The sequence below is a fragment of the Xyrauchen texanus genome, chromosome 12 (genome assembly GCF_025860055.1).
Source record: "Xyrauchen texanus isolate HMW12.3.18 chromosome 12, RBS_HiC_50CHRs, whole genome shotgun sequence".
In the NCBI taxonomy this organism is placed as follows: Eukaryota; Metazoa; Chordata; class Actinopteri; order Cypriniformes; family Catostomidae; genus Xyrauchen; species Xyrauchen texanus.
The window spans coordinates 31,452,158-31,473,038 of record NC_068287.1 but is presented as its reverse complement, the minus strand read 5'-3'; the positions used below and the strand labels follow the sequence as shown (position 1 = coordinate 31,473,038).

The following is a 20,881-nucleotide window of genomic DNA, read 5'->3' as shown; positions in this document are numbered from 1 at the left end:
TAGGTCACCGAGCATATTAATCTCCCTCACAATCCACTTATTAATACATAATTTTGGGTACAGCCATATGCTCGAATCAGTATTTAAAAGAATTTCTGATTTAAACATTCTTGACACTTTTGTCCATACCGCATGCAAATGCGAGATAAAGGTAACTTAACTTCTCCAGTTAGTTTGATAGAAAGGCTTTGCAATGGCGAGTTAGGGGCAATTACTTCCTGTTCAATACAAAACCAGGGAGGGGCTCTCTCAGTTGGAAGCGACCAATGTGCCAAATGTCTGTGACCGAATGCATAATAATAAAACACAATCTTGGGTAGGCCTAGCCCACCTTTGTCAATCGGCCTATGTAACTTGTAATGTAAGTGTAATCTGGGACATTTACCATTCCAAATGAAGGAATCTATGAAATAAGAGAGGGGGACATCTATAGGGAGTGACTGTATCAAATATTGTGTGTGTGTGACAAATATTAAAATATAATCTGCGTAAAGCAAAAGCTTATGCACCACACCTCCTGCCCCCACCCCTGGAAGATCCTCCTCCTTTCTTTTCACGGCTGCTAATGGTTCCAGGGCAAGACAGAACAATAATGGGATCAGAACAACCCTGCCGGGTGCCCTATCCAGAGTAAAATAATCTGAAATGAATCCATTTGTTTGTTCCGATCCCATACATTTCCAAAATCTTAAAAAGATAATTCCATTCTACCTATTCAGACACCTTTTTGGAGTCAAGTGTGATGTCACCGACTGGAGACTGATCATTCGCCACTGACCACATGATATTGATGAAACGCCTAATGATGTCAGGAGAGCTACGGCTTGAATAAACCCCACCTGATCTATATTTATAAGAGATATCATAATTTTACTTAATCGGTTTGCCAAATGTTTTTACAATATTTTTACTAGCTGGATCAGGGAAATTGGATGGTAACTCTTACACTCACTTGGATCTTTGTCCTTCTTAAGAATCAGACTGATCCGGTCTTGCATCATGGTTGGCAGAAGCTTTCCATTCTTTAATGATTCTGTATAAACTTCTAGCAAAAGTGGACCCAGTTCTGTAGCATAAGATCTAAAAAATTCAGCGGCAAAGCCATCTGGCCCTGGAGCCTTGCCTGCAGGCAAGGCCTTAATTACCTCACCAAGCTCCTCCAAGGTTATCTCAGAATAAATGTTTTTGGTCAGCTGACAGTTTAGGAAGTTCTAATGGTTCCACAAAGTTTCTAATATCCTCTTCTGTAGACAAAGTTGTGTAACTATAAAGATCAAGAATAATTCTTTAAAATAATTATTAATGTCAGAGGTAAATATTTCACCACTAGTAGATTTCACTGAGGGTATGGTAGAAAAAGTCTCTCTCTGTTCTATCGAGCCAGAAGCTTCCCTGCTTTGTCCCCCGACTCAAAGTATGACTGTCTTGCCCTGAATAGCCAAAACCCCACCTTCCGCGACAAAATAGCATTATATCTGTATTTTAATTGGGTCAATTCTCTGAGGCTGTAGGGATATTTGGTATGCTACATTTAGAAGGGAACCATTAAAGTGCCCTCATTCTCACACCATTATGTGTAAGGGAATTTAAGGTCTTGAAATATGTGAGCTATGAACTAGATTAAACTGTCCTTATTGTAAATTATTAGGTAATTAAATGTATAATGGAATTAGTCATGTTTGACCACCATTATAAATTAGATAATTGACAAATATCTAGATCATTTGTCTGAATAAAATTCTCCACCATTAAAATTGTAATACAACATCTCGTTGTATCCGCTCACAATTTCTACTGCAAGGAATTAGCTTTAATAAGGGAATTATGATTAATTCTCTTATTGGAGTAACATTATACTCATGGCTTATTGAAAATAATATCACACGTATTTAGGTAAAGCTTTGAAGCTAAATCTTTTAGAAACAGCAATGAGATTATTTATCAAAATATACCACAGTCAGATCATCTTTGAATACAGACAAACTTTATAGCTATTCTAAACATACATCTAATCTAACACATATATACATGAGACAGGCTGGTGAGAAGAGTGACAGAATGTGAAATAAATTATCAATACAGTGAAAATGAACTTTATGGAGTTTGTTGACAATTCCTTAAGAACCATTTAACCTTATTTGAGTCTACATCGATTTGCTATCAGATTACCCAAAGTATTTAACTAATATACCAGTACTTTGAGCACAATATTGGAGATGTACTTGCGTGTCGTGGTGTTTCCTTGCGTTCTTTGTGTTACTTGGTTCTTGGCTCTTGGTCGAAAGTTCGTTCCATCAATGTTTTGGACCTCTGTAAGATCAGATAGTTATTGTCTGTATGAATGATGAGGTTGCATGGATAAATCATTACACATATTTTAAAGAGGTACATCAGACATTAATTTGTCAGTTATACAACTTACCACAGTTCAAAGCAATTATCAGAATTATCTAGCAAAGCTAGATATCCTGTGGTTCCATGCGTTCTTGTATATTTTATAGGATTGATTCAGCAAAGTACTGTGTCTTTGTGTGATATGTTTCTGGATTAAGGAATGTCCTTTTTAAGATGCTGTTTGCTGAACAATGATCATGATGTCACATGATCTGATGAGTCTAATTGTAGCAAATTTATTTATTATATCGGAGGACAAAATCTTGTGTGTCCCGAGTCTCTCGGGAACTCAAAGAGTGTGTGTTCTGTCTTTTATTGGTTTGAACTTAGGGCCTCTTTCCAGAGAAGTTTTCAAGTCATATGGGATCTAGACAAGTCTCTTTGTTAGTTATTATTGGCCAGGTGTGAGACTCACTGAAACCGAAGTCTTTCAATTTATGACGTTTTGGAATTCCAGGAATAAGATTGTGTTTTTCCTAGATTCAAATCATATGGCTACAATTCTTCTGCATGTATAATACTACAAGGCCATCAGATGACATTCGGCACTTAAGCTCTGCCTCTGCACTTTTAATATTCCCTTCCAATTCCACAAGTTCTTGTGCTTTGGGTTTTTTGGTGAAACCGGCATACTGTATGATCCGACCCCTAAGAACCGCCTTAAGTGCCTCCCAAGCAATGCCCACAGAGGATACGGAGGACCAGTTGGTCTCTATATAGACATTGATTTCAGCCTTTAGCATTTGTTGGAATTCATGATTTTGCAAGAGAGATACATTAAAGCACCAACTGTATGATTTCCTTTTCTTCATATGTGGCAACACCTCTAAACACACCAGGGTGTGATCTGAGACTAAAATATTTCCAATTGAGCAAACAAGGACAGATGAAATGAGGGACTTGGATATAAAAAATCCTCTATTCTAGAGGAAATCTTATGGACTGATGAAAAAAAATTATAGTCCCTACCAGATGGGTTCAAAAGTCTCAAAATATCTGTAAGGCCAAGATTTTTACACATCCTGTGAAGCGTCAATGTTGCCCTAGAGGGCTTGCACACTTTTCTCCACTATGATCAAGGACTGAGTCCATCAAAAGATTAAAGTCTCCTCCCAATATTATATCTTGAGGGGTGGCAGTGGCTTGCAACATTCCTTTAAGATCTATAAAAAAGCCTTGATCATCAACGTTAGGTGCATAAATATGAGCCAAAATCAACCTTTGTCCCTGAATTTAAGCTAAAACCATAATGACTCTTGAATTGTAGATGTTTATTTATCAGTGTAATAACTCCCCTGCTCTTACTCAAGCCAGCACTATAAAAAAAAATGCCCATCCCAAATTTTTAGGCTTCCTGCAGAGAAAGGTGCGTTTCTTGAAGAAACACTATATAATATTTCTTATGATTAAGTATAAGAAATACCCTTCCTTCTATTTATGGGGTTCCCCAACCCATTCATATTCTACGTGGAGAGAGAAAATCCACTCATTTTGACATTTGAAAGACAAGACAATAAAGACCACACTCCAACATTAGTGCAACAATCAAACCCCGAAAATCCCCTAGAAACAAAAAAAACAAAAACAAAAAAAAACAGAAAAAAGCATTAAACCTGCGCACATCAGTGCCAACTGGCATCCATCCCTCCAAACTCAAACAGTCCATGCATGCCTACGAGAGCCCCCGCGACAACTTTGCCATCAAATTGCTCAAGTCAGGAGTTTCTATACACATTATGTGAGACAGAGTTATACAGCAAAAGATAATCTATGAAACAAGCTCCAGCCAATAGGGAGCACAAAGAGCATGTAGCTTCATCCATAAAACTAACCTGAAGGTGTATTATTCTACAAAATAAACTCTAGCCAGTAGGTAGCACCAGCACAAAAAGAATGACAGGTTCCTCAAACTGTCAATTGGAAGTTCAGTGAGCCAGTCCACTCAACTGTAACATGAGTGCAAGCAAATTACTTACTCCAAAGACTTTGCCAGAAATACTCCTCAAAATAAACTCCAACTGATAGGCAGAATAAGCAAAAAGTGTGTGTAGATTCATCCACAAAAATCATACCGAAGGTGAGTTGCTCTACAAAATAAACTCCAGCTGCTAGGTGGAACCAGCCCAAAAAGAGCGCACAGATTCTTCAGTAAGCCAGTCCATTTGGCTGCAACGTGATTACCACGAGATGACTTACTTCATTGACTTTTTGAAGGACATCGCTTGCTGTGGGTATGTGAATGTTTTAAGGCCATCCTTAGCATCTTTTCTCAATTTGGCCAGGAATATCAGTGCAAAAGCAACCTTCCATTGATGTAAACATTTCGTGCATTCCTTGAATCAGTCACGTTTCTCTCTTGTTGAGTTCACAAAGTCTGGGAACAAGAAAATGCTGTGGTTCTTCCAAGAAAGCCTTCCTTCACTCCTCACCTCGTGTAACACAAGATCTTTATCGAATGATCAGGGCCTGTCTCCTTCTGCATAATGTCGAGCCGGAACCCTGTGAGCTGGCTCGATTTCCAGCTTATTGACTGCTATGTCGAGCAGACTCGGAAAGAGCCCATGCAAGAATTTCACCGTATCCTGAACCTCTACTCTCTCCGGTTCTCCCACGATACAGACGTTATTCCGCCGGCTACGGTTTTCTATGTCTTCCATACATCTTCATACATATCACTACCTACTGGGCAGGGAGGAGAATTTAAGGTAAATAATCTTGACTTAAATATTGATCTGTTTCTCTCCCACACTTATCATATCGCTTCTGAAGATATAGATTTAACCACTGTAGTCTTATGGATTACATTTATGCTGCCTTTATGTGCTTTTTGGATCTTCAAAATGTTGGTATCTTTTCACTTGCATTGTGAGGACCTACAGAGCCTAAATATTCTTCTAAAGATCTTCATTAATGTGTATATTTATATATATAATCTTTTATATATATTATCTTTTTCAGTATGTTATATATAATCTTTTCAGTCAACTATATAATAAAGGCAGATTTTGACAGAAAGCTTTTAAAAATGTTTAAAATCATTTTACTGTTCTAACATGGATTTTATTCATTGACTCAGGTATGTAGTCATTGATAACACATAAAAGTCACATTTTAATGTCACATTGGTTAATGTTTTACACTTTTTACAGAGTCCAATTTTACAAGTAAAGTCACAAAGTCTCTTGTTCTCAGTGGGCATCATTCAGTCCACATGCAACCACACGGCCTTGCCAAGGAACAGAAGGCTCTGAGTCTGGAAAAAGTTCTTAAGGACATTCCTATTCACAGTATCAGCTTGTGTTCAGGACGAGACCAGCCCAGGGGAGCTAGGTTGCTGCCTGGCTCCGTCTGTCCCCTCCACTCTCAAGGTCATGAAAATGAGCATGACCTCTGGATATTACACATATTGTGAACCAGGCATCAATCCATTTCTCTATATTTGGGGAAATATAATTCAGTTTACAAACAGAAGGGGATGGTATGAAACACAGAACGCAGTAGTCTACTACTTGGTATGCGTTCTACTAATGCCAATGCATTCTCTTCTGGAGAGAAAAAAAGGTATGGCTGAGTGATAAGAGATGGCCTGGGGTTAAAATACTTTTAGCCACAGCATTCCTCTGTTACTCCTTGCATGTCCCTCATCTACTATGAGATACTCCCTTAGAGTAGCCCATATCTGAGAGCAGAGATATGATGGGGTCACTCACACAGCCTATCAACAACCTACAGCAACTGCAGCAATTTATTTCAGCACTGCAATCCATTTTTGGAGACAAGTAGGAAAATCGCAGCTCCTCAAAGCCAGGCCACAGCAATGACCATTTTACGCAAGCATACCATACTAACTTGGGCCACCACTGTCCAAAGAATCTAGGCTTAACAAAATGGCATACTTCATCTGAAAGCCTCTTATAATGTTTGAAGAATATGGCATATAAATTAACAGAAGAGGTAAAACTAGCGATCCACTGCATGTGTTTTTTCCTCAGTAAATGTAAATGTAGTGTCAATGATATATATATATATATATATATATATATATATATATATATATATATATATATATATATATATATGGCATGGCTACCATAGTAATTTTTATGAAATGGTTGGGCTGTAGCTGCCCAAACTAGATGGACACATGCAAAGACAACAAGCATAAATCTATGTAGAACTCCTTGGCATAAATATGGAGGAATGTTATTATGTACAAAATTGTGATACACACATGTTTGGGGAAATATTCTGCACAGGGGCTAAATGAAACACAAAGCCTGCTGTATAGCTGACAGTTTTATGCAGATTTAACTCAAACGATGGAAAAAATAAATTAATTGCTTGACACCACATATGTGTACTAAATCTGGAAAAAGTGAGCAGCTGTTTGCAGCAGGCATCGTTTTACATGTTGAAAAGCCTGCATGTGGAATTTGCAGCCATGTCGAGACAAAGATCAGCACTGTCACATATTTAAGCAGAAGGGTCCCAGATAGCACATATACATCTCCGAGATGTCTGTTTTTAGATCTTTTCATCTGGAAAGTATCACAATCTAATTTACATCTGCTAAACATCTTAAAAAGATCAGAATGACCAACATTCTTAATCATAAACGTCTCATCTGCTGATTGTCTTATTGGCATCCGAGAGGAAATGTCTTATAGACATATTGAAGATGCAAAAAAAAATAAATAATAAAAAAAATAAATAAATAAATAATAATAATAATAATAATAATAATAATAATAATAATATATATATATATATATATATATATATATATATATATATATATATATATATATATATATATATATATATATATATATATATATATATAATAAAAATGCCTTCCAGGTGTAAACGCAGACATCAAACAGACGTCTCGCACGTGTGCTATCAGGGATTTGACTACAATCCATTTTTAGAAGTTCATAGTTTGTTGTAGTACAGAATCCAACACTTGTAATGTAAAGAAAGCATATTGTATATATTTCAGCTGTTCAGTCCTGTTGTGTCGTTCATTTAGAGACAGATGTAGGCATAGCTATGAGGCATTTCCTTGTTAATATAGAAATGCGGGCGATGATGGAGATTGTTTAAATAGGCAAATGCCGGGTTGACAATATAATACTTAACTATTAACATTGGAGTTGTAGTTTGATTTTGCGGTAAACAAGCGTCGTTTACAGCTTGAGCAAGTGTTTGCAGCACACTTGCTGATTTTAGAGACGTAATACTTTCAAAAACTGTGGTATTTAGTGACACTACTTTGACATAGTTGAAACATCTTTGTCATTTTTCATAATGTAAAATATATTTGCATGTAGTAAAAATAAATAAATAAATAAGTAAAACAAAACAAAAAAGTCCCTGTATACAGAGCCGTGAAACGTAACATCTCTAAGTAGTACACTTCAGTAGTAGCGAGTTGTGATTGGTAAACGCTATTTCCTGGCACACATGATCTGAACACTGTTCTTTTCTCTGACACATCCGCATCTGTAGCTCTGAAAGACGAGAGCAGGCGGTAAGACACTTTTCTTTCTCTCTTAAACTTTGTTTGTAGCGTTACAAACATTTTGTTTGATGTAGAATTAGAAAGTTTGTAAAGATGCAACCATGCAAACCATGATTTTTTTATGCTGGCAATGGTTGCTACTCTTGGTTTTAAGGACAATATATTATCTATATGTATGTATGTACTATATATGTACATATATATTCTTTTCCTGAATGATATTCAAAGGTCCATCTGCTGTACAAAAAAAAAAAAACTTGAATATCTTGTACTGCAGGAAGTTTAAGTAACTTGCAGATGCAAACTCAAGCTTTTATAAATGTCAATGTTAGGTTTATCTACCTAAATTTACTGGAATGTATGCCATTAATGTCTGATCATGGGGACATTTTATAAGCTTTATTAAGTTCACTGATGCACGAAAGACAGCAGTCATTAGCGCCACCCTGTAACTTTCAATGTACTTTTTTGGTAAAGTCGTACTCCACCACATCCTCCCTTACCGACTGAAAAAAAAAAAAATGCTGAAATCCACTTCTGATTGGCTCCTGCGTCCTTCACTAGACACCACGCTACTTCTTTATAACGATAAATACTTAATAAAAAATGTGTTTGCAAAAGTGCAAATGAACAGACTTGATAATAGGGTAAAGTAATTGCCATGATTGTCCTTTATCTTTGTGGCTTTTGGGTACACATGCATGGTGTGAAATGTTACTGTTGTCTTTAACTCTATTGGAGCAGACTGTTTTACTCTGACATTGTTCACTGTCACAATTCCTCCACTTACAATCCTTTTCACATACTCAAATACACTGTGTTTTCCGTATATATGATGGTGTTGTTGATGAGCGTTTTGTTGGCCAAACTGGTATGATTTATCTGCACAAAAGGGTCTATTGCTGTTTTATGGCAGCCTCAGGAGAATTTGAAATGACATGCTGTTTTCTGATAGCTCATTTTTCATTGACATGGTTTAGGGGTCTTTAAAATCATAGAAAATTTCTTGTGATGCCTTTTAGCCTCATATTGGTGAGTGCAGTAGATGTCCTAAGTCATTGTGCATCACTGAGCTGATAAATAGCCCATAAAATTTGTAGTGCTTTGAGATGCTGTTTAGTTATTTCGGAACATTTGATTGGCCCCTTTTGTTTTCGCACAAACAAACACGTTTTTTTGCTGCCCTCCACCTCCCTAACCTTCAGTCACCCTCACAGGGAGAAGTAGCCAAAAACATCACAATGCCTTACAGAACTGTAAAGAGGAAGCAGTGTTTAGTAACTGGTAGACCTGGATAAAATAGAGCTCTGTCTATTGATCAAGATAACCCTTTCACTTCCTTTGCGAGCTGGTTGTTCTTCATGCCTGGGCTTGCGCAGTACTTCCTGTGGTAGAGAAACAGAGGGTTTGGATGAGGCTTGTTCTGCTTTGCAGTTAAATCAAAAGGAATTATTCAGCGCTATCACTGTTATTTCATTTTATTTTTGTATTTTTTGAGCTTCAATTTGTAAGAACATTGCAACAGAGGTGACTAACTCCATATATTGCTGAAAGTATGCCACTGCTCTACACCAAGTTCTGTGGTTGAAATTAGAAGCCTACTCATCTTGCTTCCTGTTTGTGCAACAGTTTCCAATGTTGCAGTTCAACAGCAGCAAATAAATCTGTTCTTTTTTGATAGAGTTTGTGCTCATCACTGCCATTCAGTTTCTTTGTGTGTTCTACCAGGATGGTGAGCTAGTCCCTTCGAGAATTTGTTATGTCTTGATAAAATAAGAAATCACTGTCTGTTTGGAGCCCACCAGATTTGTGGTCTCAGTTTAGTGTGGTTTAATAGATCTGATAATCTGCCAAATCCCTTTTTGGAGCTGCTTAATTTGAACAGCTCTCAGTCACTCTGAAATCAAGTCTCAAGCTGCTCTAGTCTAGATGACCAAGGTGTGTAGCTTTCACACATAGGAACAACAACAAAAAAAAAAAACAGAAATTAAATCTCTTTAATATCCTAAATGATTCTACTAGAGATTAAATGGAGACTTTTTGAAATCTCTGTATTTTCAGAGCAAATCTCAACAAAGTCACATACTGCTCAGATTTGCCAAGATCTGCAATACATTTTTTCTTCTTATTAGATTGTTGCAGGGTTTAGGGCGTGGCCGGGTGGTGATTCTACACACCTGTCCCTTATCAGGCTAATCAAGCCTCCGAGAGGGATAAAGGCCGACTGCGGAAGATGGTGCGGGAGAGAGAGATAGTTTACGGGCAAGCCAGTTCTCGCCTCCTCCTTGCCCATCTATATCCCTTTACATAGATTTCAAAAAGAATACAATTTAAGCCTTTTTATTTTGAATGTACAGTTTTTACACAAAAAAAACATTGCTTGTTTTGTTATAGTATTGTGTCTGGATCACACTGATCTCACTGTGAAAGAGGAAACAGCTGGTGTAACCTAAATGTAAAACACTGCCCCTAATGGCCAAAGCAGTAACTTGTTTGGTGTATGCGCACGTGTGAGCTCCATTATCTGGGTGAAATGTCCACAGAGGGGCGCCAAAAGTGAGTTGTGAATTGAGTTGTTTTCAACTGTACAGGCTGTACTACAGTGAAGAGGAATGCATATTTGTACTCCCCTTACATAAACCTAACCATCAGTGGAGTAAAAATTTGATGTTAGAGGTGAAAAGGCAACCTCCAAATCGTGCTCATGATTGATCATGCGAATGCAATTACTTTCTGGTTTCATTGCAAGATTCCAGGTTTCCCACGCTGCTGACTCAGTGCGCTTCCCCATTGTGCCACAGGGGAAGTTAAACACATTGGAGCCAATGCAAAATGTCTGATTGGAGATGGCGCTTGTTGGTGAGTCGGCATAATGGAGCCAAACCTAGAATACCTGAACTCTCAGATAAAACATGCTGACTTCCTATATGATTGTGTTGTCTAGATAGGACACTGTGTTGCTGTATGTCAACAATTATCTAATCTGTGTCTGCTTTTATTTAGTTTTATAAAAAATTTTGGAACAACATCTGAGACAGCTGATATTTGAAATATAACTGAGAAATCCATTAAGTAATGTATAGTTAAGTTTGAGCTGTCAAATATCCCTCTGGGCAGCTACATTCATCTTTCTAGTGTTTGTTTGTACTGTTAGTGCCCTGTCGCTCCCACAAGAAGTGTCATGATGGTTGTGGGTTAACTAGTGCTGCATTATAACTTGACTAATTACACTGTGAATTCAGCAACAAGAGGTCAAAAGTTCTGCTGATGAAATAATTCTGTGCTTACCGAAATTTGAACCAGTGCCCCCATTGGCCGAAGCTGGAAGTGTTGTTGACTAGTTTCCAGGTGAAATGTCCACAGAGGGGCGCCAAAAGTGAGTTGTTAGTCAACAGGAATGCATATTTTATGAAATCTACCTACCTCCTAACCCAAACTCCAACCCCTAAAACCTAACTATTAGTGGAGTAAACACATAAATCAAATCACGCTCACCATTGTTTTTGTTAAAGCGATTACTTCCTGGTTTCCACTGGACCCAAACCTGTCTTTCATTTACATGACACCAGAACCAGTGTCTCTTGAGATTGCAATATGCAATCATTAGTGCCACAAGGAAAGGTAAACATGTTTAAATTGATGCAAGATTGTCTGATGGGGGATGGCGCTGGTCAGTAGTTCAGCAGAATGGGCTACATTTCCAGATGCATGAACATTTGGCTTTGCAGCATTGCACTTTAAAGTGAGATGCCGTATAAGGTCAACTCACATTTTCTGATGTCCTTCTGGAAAACGGGCTAAGCAATGCAGTGCTACCAATAGCTGAGCACCAAATGCAGGGGCCACGCCCACGTTACCTCTGGCAGGTCGCTTTGACAGGTTGAAGACCCCTGAGAGAGATGACAAAGAACTGCCGATGGAGGGTCTCAATGATAGAAACTCATCTTCACCTAGAAAAGAGAAAGAGAGATGAAAGGTGAAACAATATGATAGTTGATATAAAATGGGGGATGGGTAGAATAATAAGCATCTCTAGAGAACAGAATTGTGAAGACAAGAGAAATAGAAGGGGGAATAAAGAGAAAGGAGGAGAAAAGTGTGTGTGTGTGTGTGTGAGAGAGAGAGAGAGGAAGAGGATGAGATCATCATAGTCTCCTGTCTAATGAGAGATGGGGTTGGGAGGCATGCTGAACTGAGGCGGATGGTTTGCTTCTCGTGCCAGGAATCAATAGCATCTGCAGACCAGAATAACATTCCCAAATTACTGCTTTTCATTGCCATCAGTTTAGCAGCGAGTTGTCCAGCATGGATTACGCACAGATCATTTGTGCATTCGGTTTCTTTTTCTCCCTCAATTTCTTTCTCTGTGTCTCTCGTTGCTGCACTCTCTCTCTTCTATCTCCCTCTATCATATCCACTTGCGCTCTCTCTCTCTCTCTCTCTCTCGGATCTCTCTACAGCGAACCCACACCCAGTGATTCTGTCTTAGTTTTGTGGCAATAGGGGGGGTGCTGTTCTAAATCCCTTTTTAAATGTGTTTTAGGCACATATCTTACAGACAGACACTTTTCTGTATTTTGGGAGTGGTGCTTGTTTGATTTTGTATTTTTTTCTAAATTCTTTTGGAAACCTTGTGGATAGAGCATATATACAATGTTGGACTTGGATGTTTGTGAATTTGGAGGACAGTTTTTCGAACTGCTCTGTTTGACAGTTTGCTACAGAGGTGAGGAATGCATTTATATAAGAAAATAAATAAAAATCCATTGTTGACATAATCTTTTGCAACTTTAGTGTATGCAGTTTAAATATTTCTTAAAGGGATAGTTTACCCTAAATTGAAAATTGTAACGCCATTTTACCTACTCGCATTACTTTCTGTCTTATGTGGAACACAAAAGGAAATGTTAGGCAGAATGTTAATCTCAGCCACCATTCACTTTCATTGAATCTTTTTTTCCCCAAAACAATGGAAGTCAGTGTTAACTGTGGATTTCAGTCCTTAACATTCTACCTAACATATCCTTTTGTGATCCACAAAGTAAAGAAAACAATACTGGTTGAGAACAACATGAGGGTGAGTAACTGATTACAGAATTTTCATTTTTGTATGAACTATCCCTTTAGATGCCACAAAAATGATCTTCTATTATGAATTGGCAGCCTTAGGATTTTCTAAATCCAATACAAAGTCATATAGTTTATAGTGCTGTATGATGATTTTCTTTGAGGATGTAGACATTTTTTATGGTTTGCATAAGATGCAGTTTAAACAAGCAAATGTGGACTGATCAATATGTATCGATCAGCCTGTTGTGGCTCTCACAATGTTGCTTGTATTTGTGATCATGATGTTGCTTGTAATTACATGTCACAGATGTTGTTGATTCAGGGCTTCACTCTGCAGATCTGCTGCTTATTGATACCAATCTAGTGTTCAGCATACTTCCAGTCTTTTTCACCCTGACTTTACCTCTCTCTCTCTCTCTCTCTCTCTCTCTCTCTCTCTTAACATCTCAGTTTCACTTTGACATTGGCAGGGGCATGAAAATACCGTATCTGGGAAGTAATGAGCACCTGCATACATGTGTAAAATGGGCGGAAAATGTGCATGTGTGTGTATATTTGTGTGTGGTGGGTTACACTGACACTAGTCTTGCATAGCCTGTTTTGACTATATGGCAAAAGGTCTGGTCCATATTGCAGCTTATTCTGGAACAAAACTGCCCAGTTAGACAGAAAAAGACTATTTGACCTACACAGATTGTTGTGTTTTGACATGTCGTTTAGAGAAAGGGTTATATGAAATAGGTTATACCACAGTAATAGAACACTGTGGGAAAAATATTATTTAAATAATGGCACGATAGTCTCTATGAACTGTTCTGCCGAAAGTTGTGTAAAGTTAGCCAATCATATAAGAGCTTGCCAATTGAGAAAGTGTTGTCAAGTTTTGTGTGCAATATGCATTATATGGCTACTATGATTCATTGTTGAAGAGAACACTCAGAGTATGTTCTGGCAGGAAGATCCCATGAATACATCAATGTTGTTGAGAAAAGGCCTGCAGATGGACAGAATCGAGCTCCATGGGGTTGACTGGTAAACAGGTTTCACAGCTCTTTTTCTGATGGACTGCAGGTTTTGACTGCCCATTTACACCAAATTCGTGACAAATTTGTGAGTCAAACTGCTGGAAAATTTTTTAGAAAACGGAGTTCTAAACAAATTAAATGGAAAACTATTTCACCCCTAAACAGTAGGTGGCGCTGTTCTAAAAACATTTGTTCTTGTGATCATTAAATCTTCATCTGTCAATGGATGAGATTAAAATATTTGTCACAGTAAAGGCAGTTATTTATCTGATTCTTTCCATGTTCTTAATGCATTTAGAGGAATATACAATATGTGTTTTATGTACGAGTGAGACGTGTAAAGATCGCTGTTGCATACGTTCTGTATCTACTGTCATTATATTTAAGTATGTATTTTGCAGTGAGTATATGCTGACCGGGTGTGCATAGTCACGGCCCAGCCCCGCCCTCCTCCTCGTCTCAATGAGGTATCAGCACATTACGTACATAAAAATAAAAAAAGAAAGAATGTGTTTACAGCTTCTATATTAATTATTTACTCCATATTTGCATTAAATTCAGAGTTGTTGTGCGTGAGAAGATTAAAAGAGCACAGCGCCTTTGTTTGCCAGTTGATTTGCGCCACGTACCAAGACGCTGGATTGTGCAGCAGCGATTCTGGGAAAATAACAATTGGTCGGTCAGTTTTCATCTCAGTCCGGATAAAACAAATCAGACCGCACCCCATAAAATACCTTCGTATTGTCGAAGGCCGATTTGTCGGACATGGTGTGAATAGCACTATGGGAATTAATTGTTCCTATACAAAAGTTTGTTCAGAACAAAAACTATTGGAATTGAATACATTTAAAAAAAAAAAAAAAAACTGTGGCCTGGCAGAGCTGTATCACGACTCACTGAGGCTCAGCTGCTGCTGTGTTGTGATGTATGGCTGCATGTCAAACACTTGACACATGTTTAAAGGAGTAAATAAATTAGTTGGTATGCAGTAGAAACAGAAACTGCAAAATGCTGACGTGTTTGTGTACCCTGTCAGTAAAGGCCATATGAATGAGTAGGAACACATACATCATTGCGCTGTCTTACAGAGCATGTTGGTGGGCAATTCCAGTGTTATGGATGTGACATTTCCAGACATCAGAAATGTTTCAGTCTAGTCAAGTTCTTTTCCAGTTTAGATCAGTAAATGTGCTTGCGTTACAAATATGACAAAAATGGACAAAGTTTTTGGGAGATCACACTCTTTGTAAAAACACTGTGAATTTAAATGCACAATCCAGAAATAATAAACGCTACAGAATGTACAAAGGTTGGCACTCCTATGAACATATAATATTTATTTTTTATGAAATGTAATTTTCACATAAATGGGAAAAACCAGCAATACAAACATGATATTACTTTGTTATGGACGTGAGTGGCAGTTGTGAAACAGCACTTACATCATGAGGGAAAACCACCCAAAACACTTTGAAATCTGCAGACTTTGACCTGAGACATATTATATTACATTATAATACTCAATAAGGCTGCAGAATAAATTGAAATAAAAGTGAAATCGCCATTTTTCCATTGTATGGTTAACATTTTCGTGGAATTGCCTTGGTCTAGTTTCTCACAATGCAGCTGCTGTCTGATAAAAGATAAAGGGTGTCATTTCTGCACCACTAGCATTATCAAATGGATCTTAATAAAGATTCCAGAAAACTCCCCTCTCTTCAATTAGTTGTGCAAGCAGATAGTCCCACCACATGTGGTTGTATCCTGTTGGATGGGCTGCTCATACAAACAGGGATATTTTGGTAGCGGCACAGAGCCACAGTGTTTCACTTTTAGGTGAAATTAATCTACAAATTGAAACGTGTCTGGCCGCCTATAACCTCTTATTTACTAAATTACTTCTCACTCTGTTTTTCCATCATCTTGTGTGCATTACTTTGTAATTCTGCTGCATTATTAGAATGTATTCTTGTTGACAGTTACAGCCATAATCTTATGAGACATAGTCAAATGGCTGTAAAAGTGCAGATTTCCTCCCTGCTGTGTTTTCTGTTTGTATCTGACGTACAGGATGAGAGTTTACTGATATGAATCACTCTCGACTGTGCACTCAGTTTGATTAGCAGAGAAACTGCACAGCGTCAAAGTAACAGAGAGTGGAGGCTGTGAGGGTATAGATCATTGTGTTTCAAAGTAGTTAGAAAGTGATAAAGATGAGGAGAATTTTGAGAATTTTTGGACTTTCAATTTAAAGATGCACTCAAAGAGGTCTATAAAACCTGGAGAAAGCTATATGTTATTATTCTCATTAATTTCAATGGCAGTTGATGCCTGGTGCAGGAACCCCTGGAATTACACATATAACAAATAAAATAAAAAAATTGTAGAATTAATGTGTTTACGCATGTGATTTAATTTTAAATGTTTTTTTTTTTTTTAAATGTGTTAATTTTTCTTAATCACGATTACATTTTTCAGCCTATGTAATGCGCATGCGTTGAGTACAAAGCGCCACTCAACACTGGTATTGCCATCCTGATGCGAATCATGAATGCTGCTTCTTGATTGCTGTAACAGAGCAGATAGCCACAGTCGACTGGCAGATAATTATTGTGGAGGATGAGAGTTTAAGAGATTTAATGCCCATTGAATATGCAACCTATGTGGGAACTAGTTCTTTCAATTAGTGAAACTCCCACTTAGACTTTGGGAAACCTTTGAAGTGACTTCAAATTGGTCATATTTAAGCGCATTTCTATATTTTAATCGTGGAATGCTTTGTATGGAAAATGTTAATAAATCATTGTATTGCTACTTATTGTTTTGTTTTTCTTCCTAAAATGCAAATAAATAGATTTTGTCAAGAAAAGAAGTGTATATATAGTAAATTATAGTGAAATTGAAATGGCTCCAGGTACAATTCCCTGCATTTTCCAGGTGAAATGAAAACTAGAGGTGCTGCAACAACTGTGTGTTTTATATATAGTTATGACTTTAATGGCTGATTATGACTTAATATCTTATTTTTCTCTCTATTACTCAGACCCTGCTATGTTATGATATCGAGACACTTTTACTCTAACATATACTTATTCCAATGTGATTAGCTTAAGCGGTAGCGCAACTTACAGGGTTTTGGACTTTGTATTCTTGAGGACCACGGTTCAAAACCAGACAGCAACTCAAGCTGATACGTCACACGACAGAGATGAGACATTGAAGTGACACGAATTGATATAGTTGCTTCAGAAAATAGGTTTAATTTAGCTTCTGCATTTTAAAACACTATCGGTTAATGTTAAATTTTGGTTAAGGGTAAGGATGTCTATTTTGTTAAACTCTCATTTCTATTTTCTGACAATATCTGTTAAGTTTAGGGTAAAGTTTTAGGTTACAGAGGTTTGTGTTATTAAAACCGCCATCTAAAATTCATCTTAAAAACCTTGTCTGATTACAACCACATTTCACTCGGTTTTTGCACCCCCTGCTGGACATTTCACTTAAAGTGCAGCAAAAGTAATTTCAGTTTTGCAAAAATGTTGTAATGCTCACGTAAATTTCATGAGACCAGGCTTGAGAAATAGTGTGGTTTGAGACTTAAGAAATCCTTGGTGGGCCTTCAAACCTTTTGTTTAGTAATAAACACATCTGTGTCCATTCATCTGCACAAGGTCCATGGAATATTGGGTCTTCAGTGTGCTGTATATGAGAGATTGCAGTTTGTCAATGGTGTTTGCTCATTCACTCTAACCTCATTAGCTGTGCACTGAAGCCTGCAGTACGCCATCAGAAGAAAACCAGCATACTATCCATCACAATGTATCCAGGCATTAAATTGCTTCTGCTGATCAAAGCTGGCCATAGCATGTTGCCTTTGAAGCTCAAGATGCTGCGCTTCACATATTTCACTCAGAAATTATTCTGTGCAGGGCGGGGGAAAGACAATTAAAACAGCTTTTTAGATTCTTGAATGTATTAGCATTGATATTTAACATGACTGGGTCAGGGTAATTACAGTCATTGCTCTTCTTTGCGAATAAAGGTGACCTCTCACTAATGGCCACTGCGAGACTGGGAGTACATTAGCAGTCACTATTGTTCTTTTGAGCATTTTAGGGGGTGGTCCTTATGTTTGCTTAAAATTTGCAAATGATTAGCTTTTTAGCTTGTGGACAATGCAAGATCTTTGAATCTATCTTGTCCGTCTGTCTGTCCATCCGTCTGTTTGTCATTTTCATTTTGTAGAAAACATGCTCGGAAATATCAGTGGAATGGTATCTAAACAATCCCCAACAACATTACCAACAATCCTTCACTACATATATCATAATGCTTGTAATTTGCTGTTTTGAAGCATAAACTCCCCTTAGCTTTGTTAGAATGTTTGGTTTGCCTATTGGAAATGCTTTAAATTGCCCAATTAGTCCAGTCGTTTATGCAGTGTGACCAGGCTTTCCTGTAGTGAATCTTAACTCTGGGGATTTGATTTGTGTGTTCTGTATGCAAAATATTATAATCAGTGTGCATGTTTTAGAAATAATTCAGCTGTGATTGCACATGGATTATTAACTAAATGGCCTCATTATGCAGTGAATATATTGGTCCAAAAGACACCAGCGTGCAATATGTGGCCTCACTTAAATGTCACATAAAATGTCATAGTGCTGCTGTCAATTTAAGCATTTACTTTTCACACAAGAGCCGGCAGTTGATTAAGACACATTTAAGCATAGCCAAATTCCTCCTCTCAAATTTCATTAGCACGTTCAGATTGTTTATTTATCTCTAATTAGTAAGTTAATTGACTTACTTTGTCTTCTGCTGGAGTATTGCCATATGTCCAAAATAATTTTGTACCTGGAAATTGTGCAAATCATTCAATCTCCCCATAATCCATAATCTGACCCACTTTTCCTTCCTCAAATTGTCTTCCTCAATAGAGAGGGTTTTTTTCACAGCTTCAATATATGTAGATACAAAATACATTCCCACATTTTCTTACCTTTTTTGTTGGAGGAAATTGGCTGCTCATTTTATATGGTTAGTCTATGTATGCGTGTCATCGTCCTTGAGGTGGTGCTGTCTAAATGCAAAAGAAGATGGTAGGATATTTTTATTGGAGGGTTTGAGTGAAAATCTTCTATTTAAAACTAATGGGGTATTAAAGAGCGACCCTGAAAAGCACCCTATTGATTCCATCAGATCAGATTTTATAGCCATGTCCTTCGGTTGCATTTGCCTTCACATTATAGCACTTAGGGAATTTGTCCTCCCTTCATAATGTGAAAGAAGTTTCATCATTACTCATGATAATCATTGGAGAGAAGAATGTAAGCGTGTTTCCATAGTTGCTCAGCCAGAGACACACTCAACATGCTGTAAAACAGAAGGCTAGCTCTCAACTAGATTTTCTCTTTTTTTTTTTTAACAATAACACAGTGAAACATTGTTTTCTAACAGTGTATTGTGGTCTTGTTTTCCAGTAAAAATATCTAAACATTCTTAAAACAATATCCATTTACTGGAGAAGCAAAATGACATGATATTTAGTCTTGTTTATAGAGAAATATAAAAACATTTAGTGGGGTTTATGCAAAAAAAAAAAGCGATTTTGCCAATGGGGGAGGAAAAATACACTCACTAAGAACTTTATTAGGAAGACTATGGTAACGCATGGCCCAATTATAGTATAAGAGTGAGCCATATAGGCAGGGGGGGGGGGGTCTACCTCTTTTCATGACCTCCAGCTGTGTTCAGGAGCATCCAACCTCCGAGAAGTTTCATTGGTTTTCACCCAGGCAAGTGCAAGCAATGATGTCATCTTTCAACAGTTCCTTTCTATGGAGCATTCACATTAGGCTGCTTCTCTAGGGGAGTAATGTGGATATAACAATTCAACTCTGTTAATTCATATGAAAAATGGTTGTTTCTGTTCTTGGTCTCCTTCATGGATAGCAGTTTTCTGTATCTTTATGTTCCTCTGGAGAGCTTTGCTTCAGCTGTCTGCGTGGCAAATTGTGATAGCCGTCTGTGATTATTAGCTGTTACACTGAAACGCTGTATGTTTTTTTTTGTTTTTTTTTTGACAACGAAAACACGTTTTTCTGTGTCAGACAAGTGGGTGAATTAAAATCCAATAAGGTGTCTTAATAAATCTGCTGAAAGCAGGCCGTTTTATTAGATAGATTAATATTGTCTGACTGTAAGGATTTGGTTAGGGACCGTCTTTTAAATGAGCTGAATATAAATTAATGTCAGTTATCATCAGTGTCGGAGATGGGTGTATTGCTTCACTACATGAGGATTAGAACAAATTACTGAATATTATAAGAGATAAATATGTTGCCTCGAACAGGGTTGGTGAATATGAATTAGGTGATGTTTCAAATATGGAAATGACTGCTAGAAATGATCCATCAGCACAAAAAAACCATCAGCCTGTTGTTTATCTAGTCTGTATAGTAGTGAAAGAGTCATATGTGGAACACAAAATGTACTTTAATAGATCACAAATTTCACACTTGATTTTAACACCAGGAATTCGATATCTGGTCATTTTATTACCCTTGCGAATAGAGTTTCCTGCTTGGTCATGAATGGCCGGCTGAGATCTTTGAATAGTGTGATTTACCAAATTTTTTTTTTTTTTTTTTTTAAAGTCATACGAAAAACTGAATTTCACGATTTGAATTCTTGTTACTAGAATCAGAAAAAGTTGTATGTTATCAATGTGGATGTACAATTTCTGGGTGACCAGTAAATGTAGGTTTTTTTTCTGCTGGATCAACAGCTTTTGTTGGCCCTGAAACACCATTTCTGTTAAACAAACCCTATAGTACTAATTTATTAGGAAAGGAGATTAAAGGGC

General features: G+C 37.4%; 1 protein-coding gene across 2 annotated transcripts in view; it reads left to right on the top strand.

Annotated features, from left to right (window-relative positions):
• The first annotated feature begins 7,827 nt into the window (after positions 1–7,827).
• Positions 7,828–20,881, top strand: part of LOC127653237 (rho GDP-dissociation inhibitor 2-like) — a 32,168-nt gene continuing 19,114 nt past the window's right edge. Inside the window, exon 1 of one of the 2 annotated variants that reach the window (XM_052139848.1) lies at positions 7,828–7,927. Coding sequence is in view for 1 of the 2 variants with exons in the window: in XM_052139847.1 (XP_051995807.1) it covers positions 12,572–12,644 (73 nt within the window). In the remaining variant the exon portion in view is untranslated. Of the gene's footprint in view, positions 7,928–12,405; positions 12,645–20,881 lie in introns of those variants that run through there. The other variant, XM_052139847.1, reaches the window with a different exon arrangement.